At 31.9% G+C, this 17056-nt stretch overlaps 1 protein-coding gene across 1 annotated transcript; it reads right to left on the reverse strand.

The window, feature by feature from the left end:
• Positions 1–4059: 4059 nt before the first annotated feature.
• Positions 4060–5849, reverse strand: LOC113768241 (transcription factor MYB86-like). The gene is made up of 3 exons (XM_027312514.1): positions 5565–5849; positions 5355–5484; positions 4060–5159 (listed from the first exon to the last, which is right to left on the reverse strand). Exons 1-3 carry the CDS (start codon positions 5695–5697, stop codon positions 4271–4273), a joined length of 1152 nt encoding a protein of 383 aa, XP_027168315.1. The 5' UTR covers positions 5698–5849; the 3' UTR covers positions 4060–4270.
• Between the last annotated feature and the right edge of the window lie 11207 nt (positions 5850–17056).

Consider the following 17056-nt stretch of genomic DNA (forward strand, 5'->3'; position numbering starts at 1 on the left):
TTTTTTCTTCTATCGAATTTGTAATAAAAAGCAAACAATATTGGCTAAAATTAGATACAATTTGCGTTGCAGGATCTAATTAAACTTGAGGGAACAGCACCTGTGATTCATTTTCTAAACCAAGGATTGAAACTCTTAAAAACTTTTGCCAGATTCTGCATGTCATTTCACTGTACATGTAATGTTTACCATTTATCTCACTATTCCTTCAAGATATCCATCTGAATCTGAAAACACTATGATAATAATCTTATCTAGCAAAAGGCCCCCAATGTAACTATGATATATTTATCAAATTACATAGGTTCCCAAAGAACCTCTACATGTTTGTCTAACTGGAGTCTACTGATCTTCACAAGTACGTCATAACCTACACCTTACATTGAACAAAATGATTTAAGATGATTTCCAAATTAAAGTTCATGTTCACAAGTCATAAACAAAATTTACAAAAAAAAAAAAAAAAACCAATTCCTCATTGGGTTTTTCTAATAAGTGCCTAATGAATACTCGTTAATACACTTAAATTCTACATAACCTATCGTATTAATCTTATCTTTTTTAAAATTTAATACCTGAATTATGTCTTACCAAATGGGTACTCGTTAGACTGATCCTTCATCAATTTACGTTTGTTCCCGAGTTTTGCATGGTATACTTGGGTTTTACCAGCTTCTGCAACAACTATCAAACAATTAATATTAGTACTATTAGGTATTAAATTCTTTATGCTGACTGCTTGGGCATTAAGATGCAATTAATTCAAGTAGTTAGCTTAACACCTTGATATGAAATGTGATGGAAAAAAGAAAAAAAGTAGAACACGAAGATGAGTTTTAAGCTCACACGGTTGGAAGGTCATCACAATACTTCAATCGTTTTGCAGAAAATTTTAATTGGTTCAATCTAGAACTTTAGACCCTACATGACTATGTGTGTGGGACAAAATGGTTGAAATTTTCGTACAATTTTGCGATTGTTGTACATTTTACATGATTTGGTGTATACTTACATTTCTTTATTGTACACATTTTTTTTTTGTTCTTGTACTATATAAATTCAATAATTTAATACAACTACGAGATTATAAACGTGTAACACTTTTTGAAAAAATACATCAACTGTGCCAATTGTACAGCATGTCTAACCGGAGACGGGACAGGGACGGTTATCAGAAGGACCGTCCCTGAACAGTGCACGCCCAGGATTTGACCCAAAAAAATTGTACGGTCCAAATCACTTCTTGTACCTCGTTTTTAACAACATGTGTGGGGTCCACAAAAATTTGTTCTAAAGTTACACGTTGTGCAAACAAAGTTACGCGGTGTGCAAGGTGCACGAAACCGCTACCGCGGTCCTGTCTAACCGTATTAGCCATTTATGTGTGTCTATGTGTGAGAGAGAGATTTGTAGATTAGATGGTAGTCCTTGGTGATGGCTAAAGACACGTGTTAAGACAAGAGTTTAATCACTAAGTACTTTGTGAGACCCATGTCATTAGGGGTCATTAATTAGCTAAAACCGTGGGCGCTACTTGTCTAACTACTACATATGATGGATGGTTCCGGTGTCTGAGCAAAGAATTAGTTAGACGAGTACTTAGCATATGTACTAAAATCATGTGTCTGGTTACTTAATGAAAAAGTGTATTGTCAGTCAAAACAGTTGTGCACATGAATACTATTAAATTTTGTACTTTGCATTTTATTTATGAAACAAGTCCTTTTTACTTAATAAAAATTTAATTGTATATATTTTATGTGTTGATATCTCATGTTATTTTCTCCATGTAAAAATTGTACATGCATTCATAAAGTGTATAAACATGTCTTTTAACTTATGTATCAGTATCCACTTTACATGCAAATTTTGTAAGTGATTCATAAATTGTGTTCATGATTAAAAAAAAAAAAAAAAAACTCGAGCACTTTGCATTTTATTCATGTGAATATGCGATTTTTTCTTAATCACTAAGTATTCAACATAGTTAATCATGACTGTTAACTCCTTAAAGCAATAATTGGTCCTACCACTAACCCTATCATTAGAAAGCATACGTGCATTTACTGAATGAATAACCAAAATCATGTTTTATTAGGTTAAGGAAGAGTTGGCTTAATCAAAACTCACACACACACACACACACGAATACTAAATGATAGATGTTCACTTCTGTTTTATTAAATGACAAAGAAGTATTTTTATAATAAACAATCACAAAATCTTCTTACATATCTCACTGTTAGACTATGGTTTTCCATAAGTGTTTATAAATCAAATGTGTAAAGCGTCATGTGAGTGTAGTAGAGAGCATCTACTCAAAAACAATTGCACCAATTGATTTCTTAAAAAAAAAAATAGACTCATATATTAGAAAAATATGATATGTAATTTTAGTGAATTATTAATTTATGATATAAACAGAACCAAAGCGTTACATAAGGTTTTCAAAAAAAGATTTATTATCTTATTAATTTATCAAAATTACTAATTTAGGTTGTTAGTCCCTGTCATTATTATTTAATAAAGGTTATTAACTTATAAAGGTTTTACTGTATACCAAGAGTCAAAGGTTTGGATTTTAACTTGTTCATATGATATAGTATTATGGATGGGTGGGGGGTTAAATCCCACAATCTAAATCCACACCCTTATATCTAAGTTGACCATAGCATTTACGGGGCTTGGTAGAAACTTCTTCCATCAAAAATTAGATATTTTTTTGTGAAAATATATGGTACTAATTTGGATTTAAAATTTACATCATTATGAATGGTCTTAAATTTTCTGATATTTTTTTAATTCACTTGGATGGCATTTATTTTTTCCCTTATTTGGTGGAGAGAATAAGTTTTTATCACTTTTTATCATGTAAAAGGAGACGAGCGATTTTTTTTTTTTATCAATTGTGTTAAGAAAATATTTTTACCTTTTTGGCACGTTGCACTTCAAAGTTGATTTAAGTATAATTCTAGAAAACACGGGATCAATAACTAAGATGATGATATCAAACAATTTTGATTAATTAAAATTTATAATTGATTTTTTAAACATCTCTTGTTATATGAAAAACAAGTTTTTGTATTGAAAAAAGTTTCTATAAAACTCCTATGGGCTTTATTGTCATCTTACTGCTAAGGGTGTCGATTAAGACTGAGGTAACATGGATTTAGCCCCATCCTTAATCAAGAGAGGTCAGTACTTGTGGTCCAAAAGTAAAAAGCTTTAAAGGAGAATTTTGACGTTCTGAAATGATTGAAAAGATTAATCTACATCTCAATTGGATGCACGTGTCCTTATCTTTCCTTTCCTTCAATTCGAATGGTTACATTAGTAACTCCCGGGATCATCTCATAGCATGGAATTCAGGAACAAAGATCAGGGAATAAGGTCATCAAGAAAATTCCAAACCAAAACCAATCAGGACAGTGTACGATCAGTGATAAAAAAGTTTACTTTGGCTAGTTTTTTTTATTGTCCTAGCCCAAAATAATTATATATATAGTTTATTTGATTATTCCCCTATTTTAAGGAGTTTCATCCCCCTATCGCGCAAGCGTATGCATCTAAATCATACCAAACCTGTCGTGTAAGTGTATACACTGACAATTAAATCCTGTCTTGCATTTATACACGTTCTCGATTTAATTTTACTCTTCAAAATATTAAAAACCTAAACTCCTCCTCAAGGACTGGATGCTTGTTAGAGAGAGGGATGACAAATTATTCTTGCCTGTGATATGTTGACAGAATGTACTTATTACACAGTGAATCAATTTGCGAATTTGCAGTGAGGCCTGCTTTCGACCTTGAACTGGAAAAGTGTACTGATGAAATCTGAGTTACAAAAGCCGCCGACTAAAATGGTCAATTCTCCAACCATTTAGGCTTTAGGCCCTTTATCCTAAGGTCAGTTTAGGTATGTCTTTCTATCTAAAATGAGATTCACTCATTAATGACAGGCAAACTGAAAAAAGAAGGATCTGAACTAGTTAGTTACATGGCATGGATGATGGACTGATTAGGACCACAGAAGTATTTCACTGGTACAAGACGCTGTAAAAAACATTATTGTCCAATATTTTCAACCCTGAAAACAATACAAGGGGTAAAAACACAGACGCTTTAGACAAAAGGTTTATACCCTTACGTGAGGTAAAAATCAAAGAGATTCACACTTCATAGTCAAATCTTTCATTACAAATCTTCTTTACTATCAACACTTCTGTATGGTTTTCTAAGGAGGGAAAAAAGGATAAGAATTTACAATTTATATTTGGTGGAAGACATCCAGGCTTGCCCCACTCAAGTCTTCTTCAGATAGTGATGTCAATGGATAGTTACTGAAATCTCCTGAATTGTGTGCTTGAAGCTGGCCTTCTTGCCATGGCCTTGGCTTATGATCTTCTTCAATCTTGATCTCATTAAATTGCTGTTGATAATCAAAAACTGAATCAAACTTATTCTGATGATCAGCTTCCCATGAAAATACATTAGCACTTTCAGCTGCCATGGTATGAATCTGAATTGAAGGATGGCCACTGTTGATATTGGAAGTACTATTGCTTGAGCTTTCCTTTGCCTCATTCATCAAGAATGAACTCATTCTTGAATTTGAGCTATCAGAAAAATCTGTATCTGTCACACTTCTTTGGTCGAAATTCGTTAACGTTGGCATTGAACCGTATGCATAATTCACATTCCCCTCAAATTCAGTGCTCTGATTCTGAGGCCTCATGGTGTATTGATACTGTGTACTAAGAAATTTATCATATCCACAAGGATCAATGGTTGCTTGGAATTCTAACAGAAACAATGGATCAAGGACTTGTTTGCTCACCATTTGCTGATCTCGCGAAAATTCAGTATTTCCACCAAGGCAATAACTGCTTGTTGTACTAGTGATTGGATATGCTTTCTCCATTCCAGATGATGGTAAATTTGGAAGTAATCCACTAGAAGAGGGTACCATCTGCAATGATGCTCTATTATCTGTACTATTCTTCTCCTCATGATCTCTTCCTTCATTTTCGGATAATGGCTGGTGAGTAATTGGATCAATTCCTTGTTTCATTAGCTTCTTCTTGAGACATGAATTCCAGAAGTTCTTTATCTCATTATCTGTTCTTCCTGGTAATTGTGCTGCAATTTGAGCCCACCTGCCATTTTTAAATTAAAGCACAAAATTTTAGTATAGACAAGAGTACAAAGTATTCTATAAAGTAATTGAATGCATGACCAAAAGGGAGAGAATCAAAAAAGCACAATAATTAGAATTCCCATTCTACTTCCTTTCACTTCAAAGATTCTAAATGTGAACCATACATGTTCAACTTCTCCAGTGAGTCAAATACCTGTTCCCCAGAACTTCATGAAGCCTAAGAATGAGATCCTCCTCTTGCTGAGAGAACATTCCTCTTTTAAGATCAGGCCTTAAGTAGTTTATCCATCTCAATCTGCAACTCTTTCCACACCTCTGCAAACCTGCATGAATTTTCTTGATTAATCTCGGACTACTTAATCCACAAAACTATAAGAAAAATCAAGAACTGTTTTTCACTTACCAGCTAGCTTAGGGACTGAACTCCAGCAGCCAACGCCAAATCTAGTAATGTAATTGAACAACTTCTCATCTTCTTCTGGTGACCACAAGCCTTTCCTTAGCTTCTGTTTTACACAACAGGAGTGGCGACCCATATGAGTAAAAGTGACAGATTCCTCTGACTTCTGAGGTGAGATTTTGTTGTATTGGCTTGTTCTAATAGGCAAAGCTATATTGATAGAAGGCTTAACAGTAACCTTTGAGCCTCACAGCTCCGAAGATGGATCATTTATATATATTGGATTGGGACTTAACTTCTGTTATGAGTTATGACCCCGGTTGTCCTGACTTGGGAGTGAAAATACCAAACAATTTCTGGTGATTTAATGAAGACTGTAAAATATCATACTTAGATTTTAAGTTAACAAAGATGGAAGTAAAGATGGAAATAGAAAGAGAAAGAAATAAAGATGGAAGTAATCAAGTGGATTTTACGCAAATCTGGTGCTGCTTTTGCATTGGATTGGAATGGATTGGGTCCTAAGATACCTTTACCTTAAGAAAATGTATGGGAAATGAGAATACACTTGTGCATGCAATCTCTGTTAGTACTAACTTAAGGAGTAAAAATACAAAGTTTTCCAAGTATTCATATTTCTTGTTTTACAATTTTACCACTATATATATGTGGCCTAGATATAAATATATAATGGAATCTTATAATTGGACAATAGTTATACCATGTGAAATAGCTTATATACTATATACAATATTACAAGGTCATTTCATAGTTTGACTATTGAGTTGGGGATTTTTCAAACCATTTCTAATGGGCACTTTTTAGTATATTTAACTTATATTTAGCTTAACGTTAAACACAACTCACATTAATTTGTTGCACTTTTGTCTTGTTCAGTTTTATTGATCTCTGTTATTTTGGACTACTAATAATATGTTGACATGGTTTAGCAGATGCAACAAATGTAAGTAGAACCTCCGTGAGCGACTTATGGTTTCAGAGGCATACCCTGATCCGTGGTAGTGATCGGAGCCGAACCCACTCTAGCTTTTTCTTAAAAGAAAAAAAAAAAACAAAGATGCGACAAATGCACCAAAAAGTAAATAGTGTTGTTACTACTTTTCTTGATTGTACTAAACTCGTTGTTCATGATTCAATTGAACCTTCCCTGTCAATTAATTTCAATTTCTCTTGTAACCTCAAATTCAACACCATTCTACATGTGCCTAGAATACATTTACTAATTCGCTTATCCATCGTTTTCATTTGCAGATTCAAAGAACTTGCTTCCGTTTAATCCATCATCAAGCAATTTGAAAAAGGGGTCCTTCATCTCCATCACAACACTTTTTCTTCTTTGTATAATTTGCGTGTATTTTCTCAATTCTTCATATCTGAGGATGTATTTCTGTTTTTCAATCCGCATTACTATGATTGTTACTATGTGAAAGAAGGATTCTACTGTGTTAGTAATAGGTACCTTTTCGGGGGTTAGCGTTGTTTTTCAAATGTGAAGTCTACCGACACCAAATCGTCAAGAATGGTAGGGTCCATGTACAATTTTGACTCTTACGAAAAGATTCAAAACTCTGGAAGTGAACAAATTGGTATTTGGGAGTTATTTTTTTGAATAATATTTCGGTTGCATCGTAGATGTATTTTTTAATTCAATTTTTAAATATTTTTAATCATCTTTTCATATTGCATATATCACATCATAAAAACTATTACTGTAATTATTTTAAATAATATTTCAATAGTACTCTATCCAGAGTCAGTGTTTTTCTTTAAGATTTTTTAGTTGATTTGATTTTCTATGGGAGCGTCCTTAAATAAGCAATTTTTCTTGGTGATGAACAGGATAATGAAAGCTACATGCGAGAAATTTAGTTAGAAATGTTACAGACGTGTTGCTTTGTTGTATGCTAATCCTTGGCTAACCACAATTTTCAAAAGTCATTATCAAACTTGAAAGCAGACAGCAACAGTTTCGGGAAAAGAACAGCAACTTCAACAAAAACTACTTTTTCACTTTGGTGTTTTGAAGTTATAAAATTTAAAGGAAATGGTATGAAAATCTATATAACTTAATTAGGATTCCGTATTAGGAAAAGGAAAGAAAAGGACTGGACAATTGAAGAATTAAGTGGCAACTTGAATCCTGTTTGCCTTCTTGGAAGTAGAAGCATCAGTCATTGAATTGATTTAAGCATTAAGCACCCAACTAACTAATAAACACTTAAGAAGCTAGCCCCAAATTCACACTCTCCTATCTTACATCAACCACTTAAACGTACATTACCAATGTTAACGGTACAAAGTGATGAAAATTTAATCTTTGTCAAAAAAAGTATGGATTAATCTTTTCTACACTGATAGTGTATATATTGTCAGCGTTGGATGAATGACAACTATGTAAAATTTGAATTTGAAATTCAATCTTTGCATATGTGTCATGGATCTAACGGTGATAGTGTATGTACTGTCAGTGTATATAAAATTTATTCAAAAAGTATTATGCATGTCCTAGATATAATTAATGCTCCCCTGTCCCACTTTGATAGACTTAAGTATTATTTTTCACACAGTCCAAGAAAATTTAGTTAATTTTGTTGGAAGAATAAATCTAGCTTAATGTCTTCCTAAAATACCCATATCATGAATCAGCTTTACATTAAGTAAGTTAGGTTATATTCAATAACTACTTACATTAAATAAGGGCTTCTCAGAAAAGTTACAAGTTAGCTATATCCTTCAATTAGAGAGTGGAACGAATGAAAAAGAAAAACAAATCTATCAAAATAGAATGGAGGAGGTAATCTCTTCTACAATTGTCAATGTCAAATCGTCTCTAAATTCATAAAGATACTAAAAAGACCTTGATCGAAATAACAAAATTTGCTCCAAAAGAAAAAGGGAGTTTGAATTTCAACAATTATAAAGTCATGGTTTTTTTTTTCCTTATCTTGGTTGGGGCTAGTGGGTACCACCATCAAGTGTTTATTTTTTTACAAGAGTGTAATTAATTTTTTTAAAAAAATTAAATATAAAGTACAATAAATATTAACGTTTGCATCCACATAATAACTTAGGTATATGCCACTGGCCATTTGGTCCAGTGGTCATCACCATTAAAGGTGATGCTGGAGGTCAGGGGTTCAATCCCTGCCTCCCACAAATTTGTCACAATTTGTGGCGGTCTTAATTGACCTTCATCGATGGAGTCTGTACTCACATCGAACCCCCTCCCCTTCCCCTTAGACTAGGCTAGATTAGGTTATAGGATATCTATCGTTTCGACAAAAAAAAAAAAATAACTTAGGTATATTAATAAAAATAGGCACCTGTTAGAAAAATCTTTGAATATTTAATGCACCTTTTGGATTTTCTTCTGCTAGATTGTAAAGGAAAAAAAAAATTTTTTTTTTTGGGATGAATGTATAATTGGATGGCAAGAATGAATATGCCATCTGGGATTGGATTAAAAGATAGTGGATAGGATGGGAGGAAGGCCCTCAATCACACTGAAATAAAAGCTACAAAACAAAGAAGGGGGGGCAGCCCGGCAGGCGGCAGCCCCCGATTTAGATGAAGGGGTTTCAATTCAATGATTGGAGGAGCGCTTCTCAACCTGTAAGCACCACCGACAACCACACGTCGGACGACATAAATTCACTTGTCTTGGAAAATACGGTGCCAGCCATATACTTCCATCTACCATCATCAGTCACTTTGACTATGTTCTTTTTTTTTTTTTTTTTTCGTAAAATAAAGGTTTATGTTATTTCAGTCCCGATCGATACCATGAGTTAGAGCATGTCATCAACACAATTCTTATATTGATAACGAGTTAGAGCATGACTATGATTATGATGTCTTTGATAAAGTAAAAAGAAAAGTTGATTGTTACTTGCCAATTTGGTCATTATGTTACATATTGTTGTGGCATTAAAATTGGTACTTTGAAGATAATGGGATGGCTAGTTGAATGGTGAAGCTACCATTCTTTCAAGATGAACATTAGGGTTCTTCTTTTTCTATTGTAAATAAAAAAAAAAATCGGTTTGATATTAATTAAGATAATAATATGATGTGCAAAACCCAAAAAAAAAAGAAAAAAAAAGCTATAATAAGGTTTGGCTCTGAGAAATCATTGAACTGCATCTAGTTCTAAACTCTACATAAGGCTGTGAGTAATTTAACTTTTATTCATCTTTATTATTTTCATAATTAGAAAATGTATGTATAATCTATATTGTGCTTTATATAATTGCCTTTTTCTTTTTGTTTGTCTAGGTGATCAATATATCTTTTATTCTAGAAGAAGACGATATCAACTTTGATATCATTACGTGGGATCATGAGTTTGGAAATGAAAGGTACTTGTTGGGAAATAAAATAAAGAGATTCCTCAACTTTTTGGTGGGGTTTAACATTTGAAATTTATCTTTTTTTTTTGAGAGTTATTGAATTCCAGCCTTCCAGGCACTAAACAATGCTAGTTCTCTTTTAATTTTAATTTTGCTTTTAACAGAAAAGGGGTAAATTTTAAGAAGTAGGGAGGCGAAAGGAGGGATTTGAATCAATTTGAACCAACACCAGTCATCTAATCTTTGATGCTTCCTAGTCCATCAACAACATGTGTCTATACTCTTTTGATAGCATGCAATGTCTAATAACCAACCATGACGAGGTTTCGATCTAGTGGTTAATGTTGAAACCTCGTGACCTAAATATTCTGAGTTTAAATTCTTTTTCCTCCTCCTCGCTTCTTAAATCTCTCTTCTCCCATCGAAAAAAAAAAAAAGAACCTGGTTTTACTCTTCAAAATGAAATAGCCTAGGCCAAAAAACCTGGTTTTGCTCTTCAAAAGTCAAAACGAAAAAGTTTGGGCCAGGCATGTAGCAGGGTAAACTTGAGTGAAAGTCTACCGAAGAATACGGCAGAATTTGGCGTTTGTAACGAAATTCACAGATCAAATAATCTATTTTTGCCAAAATTAGAGGACTCATTAATTTGTCATCAAACTTCAGGGACTAATTCAAATGAGTTAAAACTTATAGCACCAAGAACTTTTGTTAAAGTTTAAGGTAATTTGTTCATGCCAATCGAAGAAAAACTCCTAGTGCTTGAATTTTTTTTTTTTGCGCCACCTTCAAGATATGCACAGGAAATAGTCTGCAGCACCTCCATTTTTCTTGAGTACTTTTGTGCCACCTTGAAGATATGCACAGGAATGAGTATAAAGTGCCTGCATTGTTAATTAAGCAATCCAAGTGCAATGTTTAACAACTAAGAGACGATTTTACACATGCTTGCCCCTTTTGTAGATTTATACCTTTTCTTAACTGGTTTTGTAAACCTGATATTAGCTTTTGGTTTTGATAATTAATTTAACTCCTAAAATATAACTCATTGTTTACTCTTTTTTTTTTAATGCGTGGAATTGGCAAGCTGATGGGAATTGCTTCCAATCTTTACAGCAGGCTCCTAGCAACTGGACAACAAGCACAATGTCTACTTATCTCACTTATATCAAAACTTTACGTACATCAAATCGTTATAATACATTTTTTTATGCTTGAAAAGAAATTTTTCTCCAAAATTTTTTTACGTATTTCATGAACACATTTTTCAATCATTTTTTAGATCATATACATCAAATCGCTATAATACGTTTTTTTTTAAAAAAAAATTTAAAAAAATAGCAATCCAAACAGGGTCACCCCCACCAAGCACTCTTGCTATCTCCCATGCATCATCAACAACATGTGTGACAAGAAGGTCTTAAAATAGGATTTCTATGTCCTGTTCATCAATTTTGGGCCAAGTAAAGATAAATGCAATTTAAACAGGACATCAGTAACACTACTAACAGATCAATGAAGAGACAACAGCACTATTACAGTTCATCTTTGTGGGGTATTCTATGGGTCTATTTTCTAATTTATATATATTGCAATTTGCAGCTAAGCTTATAAAGATATTGACATGATTGAATTTCTTGCATTATCTTTTTCCCTACTAATTTCAAATACTATTTTACGTATTCTCTTAAAGAAGAATACTCATTAAGGTGTGGAGATGATGGAGAGATGATGATGTGCGCTGTCTTTTTTTGGGTCCTCCAAGCTCCAACAAGATCTTGAATCACACGTGAAAAATAACTTGTCTGGATGTGAAGGATTGATCCATCATTTCTCAGGCATTTAAAGAAGAAATTTGTTGTCAACCCTTACATTTTTCAATACAATATGAAAGGGGATAAGTTAGAATAATATCCCTTAAGTCTGTTACAATATTGTAGAGAACTTCTTTTCCAAAACATAGAATAATTCATTTTGCCAACATTTTCTATTTAAATAAACTTACTTCTTACTCATAATTCTATACCAGTTAAAGAGTTTTGTTTTGAAAATTACAATATAATTAATTCTCATTGGCATGTAGAAATTGCTTATTTAGAATGATGGGGATTATGGAGATTGAGGGAATATTAGTGCAATTCTAACAATGAAAACAGTAGATTCTATCATTAGAACAAATCCTAAATTGTAGGTTAATGTGAGTAACCCTGCAGGAAATAGTAAGTATGCTCTATGTAGTGCTTGAATTTATAAGTTTATATGTTCATACGGAGCAAGATGGTAACTAAGACTATTTAATTCACCAAGAAGGACTAGTATAAATATTAGTTAGGGAATAATATATGGATTAATCTTTTATATATTGACAGTTACACAAAATATTAGTTAGGGTTATTATCACTTTACCCCCTTAAACTATATCACTACTATCAGTTTACCCCCTAACGTTATCTTTTAATCACTTTACCCCCATAAGTAATTCAACTCAACATGTTAAGAAATTTTGGAAAGAAATACCCTTTTATTTTATAACATTACTATATTATTATTACAACTTTATTCGTTTAGATTATAGTGATACAATCACTTTAGTTCCTAACATTATTTTCTAAGCATTTTATTTCATCGTTAATCTAACTAGTATGGTAAAAAATTTTAAATATATTTACCCTTTTTTTATATATAATTAAAAAATAAAAAAAGTTGGAATGGTTATTCTTCCCTTTGTTCACTTTAAGAGATCGAAAAACATAAAAATAAAAGGGTTTTCTCAAATTTCTTTTTTTTCACACTTATTAATACTAGGAAAAGAAAAAGAGATAGAAAACAAGAAGAAAGAAAATTAGATTTTGCAAAGAAAGAAAATAAAAAAAAGTCTAACATTATCGTATTACATTAAGGTTGTCGGGATTAGGATTGGAATTTGGTAGTAAACAGAAAAGTGAAATAATTTTAAAATAATAAAAGTATTTAATTCTTTCTTATTTGTAATTTTTTAAAAAAAGAATTGAGCTTTCTCCCTCTCCCCCTCCCCCTCTCCATCTTTCTATTCTTTTTTGATATTAATAAGATTGCCAAGAAGAAAAAAATTAATATTTTGACTTTTTTTCTTGATACTAAAAAGGAGAAGATCTACTCTAAATTTTTTATTATTTTTATTATGCAAAGAGGAGGGTATTTTCTTCTAAAGTTTTTTAACTTGCTAAGTTGGATTAACGGTAGGATAAATTGCCTAAAAAATAATTTTAGGGGATAAATTGATAATAAAACTATAGTTTATGGGGGTAAAGTGATAATAATATTAAGGGTTAAACATGTCTTTTCACTTTAATTAACAAACTCCATTAAGTTTGACCGTTAGTCTTGGGGATAAAGTGACTAAAAGATAACGTTAAAAGAGAAATTGATAGTGGCACCAAACGTTAAGGGGGTAAAGTGATAATAACCCTATTCGTTAAGTATCTCATCTATTAAGTTGATCAAAGATGATTAAGTAAAGTTAACAAGTTATAATGCTTCCTCTATAACTAAACATAAAAATGACAACATGGTAATGGTTCCATACAATTTGCCAGGGATAATCGGTTCAATTTATACTTCCAACAAATGTTAGCATGCAAATTGTAGGAAGAAGAGAATACCATCTTGTAACGGGTGATGGAGCTTGAGAAATGCAAATAAATAACAATAATTTGATAAGATGCCTAAAGTTGAAAAGAAGAGGACATTTAAACATGATGTAAACAAAAACCTGTCCTTTTTAATGTTAATTATATGAGAACGGTTTTCATGTGATAAATTAAGGTCAGTTTCACTCAACATTAAGAAACACCAACTAAAAGAAGAACTACTTTAGAATTGTAACAATTTTACTGCGGAATGGGGAACAAAAGATCAAGAAAAAGATCAACTATCTTGCTTACTAAGGAACTGTCTTTATTTACTTTTTCCCAAGAATATGACATTTTTTTAACACGTCTCAGCTCTCAATTTCCACCACATAGCAAGTGGTATATATTTTATCAACCTTTTTCCCTTTTGTATTCCACTGCTTTTGATGCCCTTTTCATTTCAAATTTTTGCTTCTAACGGGAAAAGGTGAGATTTAAAAAGCGGCGTAAGGACAGGGAAACAACCACCCTTGACTATAACCTACAAAAGTTGTTTTACAAATATTTTTCATATGAAAAGACTTGAGATTGAAAAAAATAACACCATTTCAAATATCTTGACATCATGTTTTATTTTAATTTCGTTTTGCATGCCACTTTTACTCAATCTGTCATGAATTCTTTTGAAGAATCTTTGAAAAGCTTATTACAATGCCTTGAAATTTTTGGCCCTAATTTGTGATCAATTGATGACCGCATGAGGCACGCTGCAGGTTCTATCATGTTCAGCTCATTAGGCTGTTGAATACTTGTATGCATGAATCATGATTGGTGGCAAATGGATCGGTCATTAGAAAATTTTTCAGATCCTAATGTATAATGGGTCGCCATCTATGCTGTACAGGCATAGATGATGTTTCTTGGACGATAGTATCCACTTTCAAAGGTGGACCGTGTCAGAATACCAAATCTGCCACAAATTCCTTTCTTGTAAAGTTATAATAAAAGTCATTATGATGTTTTAGGCACGAAGTGTCTAGTCAAAGTGCCACAACAACATGGAAGCCAATCTCAAAAAAAAAAAAAAAATCCATTTAAGTACCCTAAAGAAAATAACTAAAGTGAAAGGGTAAAGTTGAGAGTATATGTTAGAAAAAAATCGTTTAAAATGTCACTCACATTTTATCAAAATAATTTTTTTCATCTTTTATTTTTAAAATGGTAACTTTACGTCTGTAACAAATTTAAATTAGTAAAATTTGGTTTTATTCTAAATTTTTGACCATTTTTTATCATGTATCCATCATTTGATCCATATATGGACCTTTTTTTATGGGCGAAAAGGTTACATCCTATTTGTAATTAAACTCAATTCATATTTATTTTTGTCCCAAAAAATAGGATCTAACCTAATTTATATTCAATCTTTCTCCTAAACAAATAGGATCTAACATGATCCATATTCATTTTTGCCACTAGAAAAGTGAGATTTAACGTTTTTGTACATAAAAAATAACCGCATGTAAGTCACGCGGTAATTTTAGGTTAAAAAGTAGTCGTAAACTTATGTTGGTACCAAAGTTTATTAATTTGAATCTGTAAGGGACGTAAAATTAATATTTTAAAAGTGAAGGACGGAAAATTTTATTTAAAAAATGTGATAGATGTTTTGAATGATTTTTCCAATACGTATATACTGATATTTCTATCAATTAAGTTCAATTTTAAGTACAAGTACATGTACGTGCGTTTCCAAACTTTTTCATAGACAAAGTTGTCGTTCATGTAAGTTGAATTTGCTCAAACATATTTAACTAAATTTGCTAAGAGTTGATTAACTCAAGTGATGACCTTTAATAGTTAACCCGTAATCTTGGTTGAATGAGAGCTTTTAGAACTAGCATGGTGGCCAAAAATATGCTATGGCTATGTGGGTCAGGCTGTTCTCCATTAATTGGACAGGATTTTCTCTCCATTAAACCTAAATAAATATAATTATAATATTATTTTTGAAAATTAAATTCATCCACATTATATTTCTCTAGTTGTTTAAGGTATATACAAAAAATTGAAATTAAATTAATTAAATTTTACTGTTGGATTAAACTTCACAACTTTCATCAAAATTTTGACTCATTTTGCACCTCAAAATATTTTGTACAAATTGAATGACAAAACATTTATAGATGAGCATGATTTTTGAGTATGTTGATCTACCTATGGAAGTAAATTTATTGACATAAATAGATTATTGTGAAAAAAATTTAGTTATATAAATATAAAAAAATGGATAGAAAAATAATGGAGAGGATCTCATCCAGTCATAGTAGATAACTTTTCCAAAGCTTGGGGTAGAAATAATACGTAAACCTCTAGAAAACCCTACAAAACCATTTTTTGGAATCACAATAGGGTTTTCTAGATTAGTAATATTTTTTTTTTATTTTATGAAATTACAAGGAAATCAAAGTTATACAATCAACAAACCAGTAGCCCACTAATAGCACAATAACTGAACTCACAAAGAATGGGAAAAGAAACTCACATCATATAATAAGACTTGAATTCAGAACTTCTAAATGCTAGAGATTAGCAATATTTATTAATTCATCAAAACTAAGTAGGTTGCAGAAACCTTGTGGAGAAAGAAAACAATGCAGTATGAGTTATCTAATTAGATTCATAGGGCTGTGACCCGAATCATACCAATTTGCTTGGTGAAATCACTTGATCATACCAATAGGGCTGTACACTTGGATCAATTTTGTTTATTTCTTTTTTGAAAGTTCAATCAAACTTAAGAGACCACAAGAAGAATTAGTGAAACAAAACTAGATCCATGGAGGAGAACTGCCTATTTTCATTCTAACATTATAGCAGATGTGCAAAACAAAGGCATATGCATCTCTTGAAAGAAAAATTGAGGCCTGTATGCCTATGAACTCCGAGATGAAGGAAGATCAAAAGTAAAAGATAAAATAATTGCAGATTAAATCAAAAGCATAAAGCCTTCATTAGTATTAATCACATTAGGTTCATGATAAGACGTGGTTTCATTCTCAAGGCGCTACAATTACAACTTTTGACTTAATATAGATATTGTACCACTGACAAGATGTTCCATATTGATCAACTAGTTATGAAGAAGAAATCATGATTTTTAGACCTCTTTGTTCATGATTTTTGATAGTGTCAAGGACATAGTGGTTGCCTTTTGAACTTGTTTACTTTGTCCTCAATCCTACCATGATTTACCATATGGAACTGAAGATTCTATAACTTTTAGTAACTTAGTATTTGGTTCTACAACTTGACATAATGTAAATTTAAAGTCTTGTTTTATATGATTGACCCAAGTTTATTTGACATACATAATCAGAAGTCTTTAAATCTCACTAGTACTTATTTTACAGGAAAGGGAAGCTTGAGTTTGTGAATCATACCAATGTACTGTATATAGGTGTTTGAAACTTCAATGATACAACTCAAATCTCAACATATATATGTACCTAATAAG

This window comes from Coffea eugenioides, chromosome 4 (genome assembly GCF_003713205.1).
Source record: "Coffea eugenioides isolate CCC68of chromosome 4, Ceug_1.0, whole genome shotgun sequence".
In the NCBI taxonomy this organism is placed as follows: domain Eukaryota; kingdom Viridiplantae; phylum Streptophyta; class Magnoliopsida; order Gentianales; family Rubiaceae; genus Coffea; species Coffea eugenioides.

Excerpts from the sequence above, each read along its gene's own strand:
- LOC113768241 (XM_027312514.1), bottom strand. The coding sequence starts at position 5,697 with ATGGGTCGCCACTCCTGTTGTGTAAAACAGAAGCTAAGGAAAGGCTTG. Across the intron at positions 5,485-5,564 it reads TTCAGTCCCTAAGCTAGCTG|GTTTGCAGAGGTGTGGAAAG; the intron begins GTAAGTGAAAAA and ends AAATTCATGCAG. Across the intron at positions 5,160-5,354 it reads CATGAAGTTCTGGGGAACAG|GTGGGCTCAAATTGCAGCAC; the intron begins GTATTTGACTCA and ends TAAAAATGGCAG.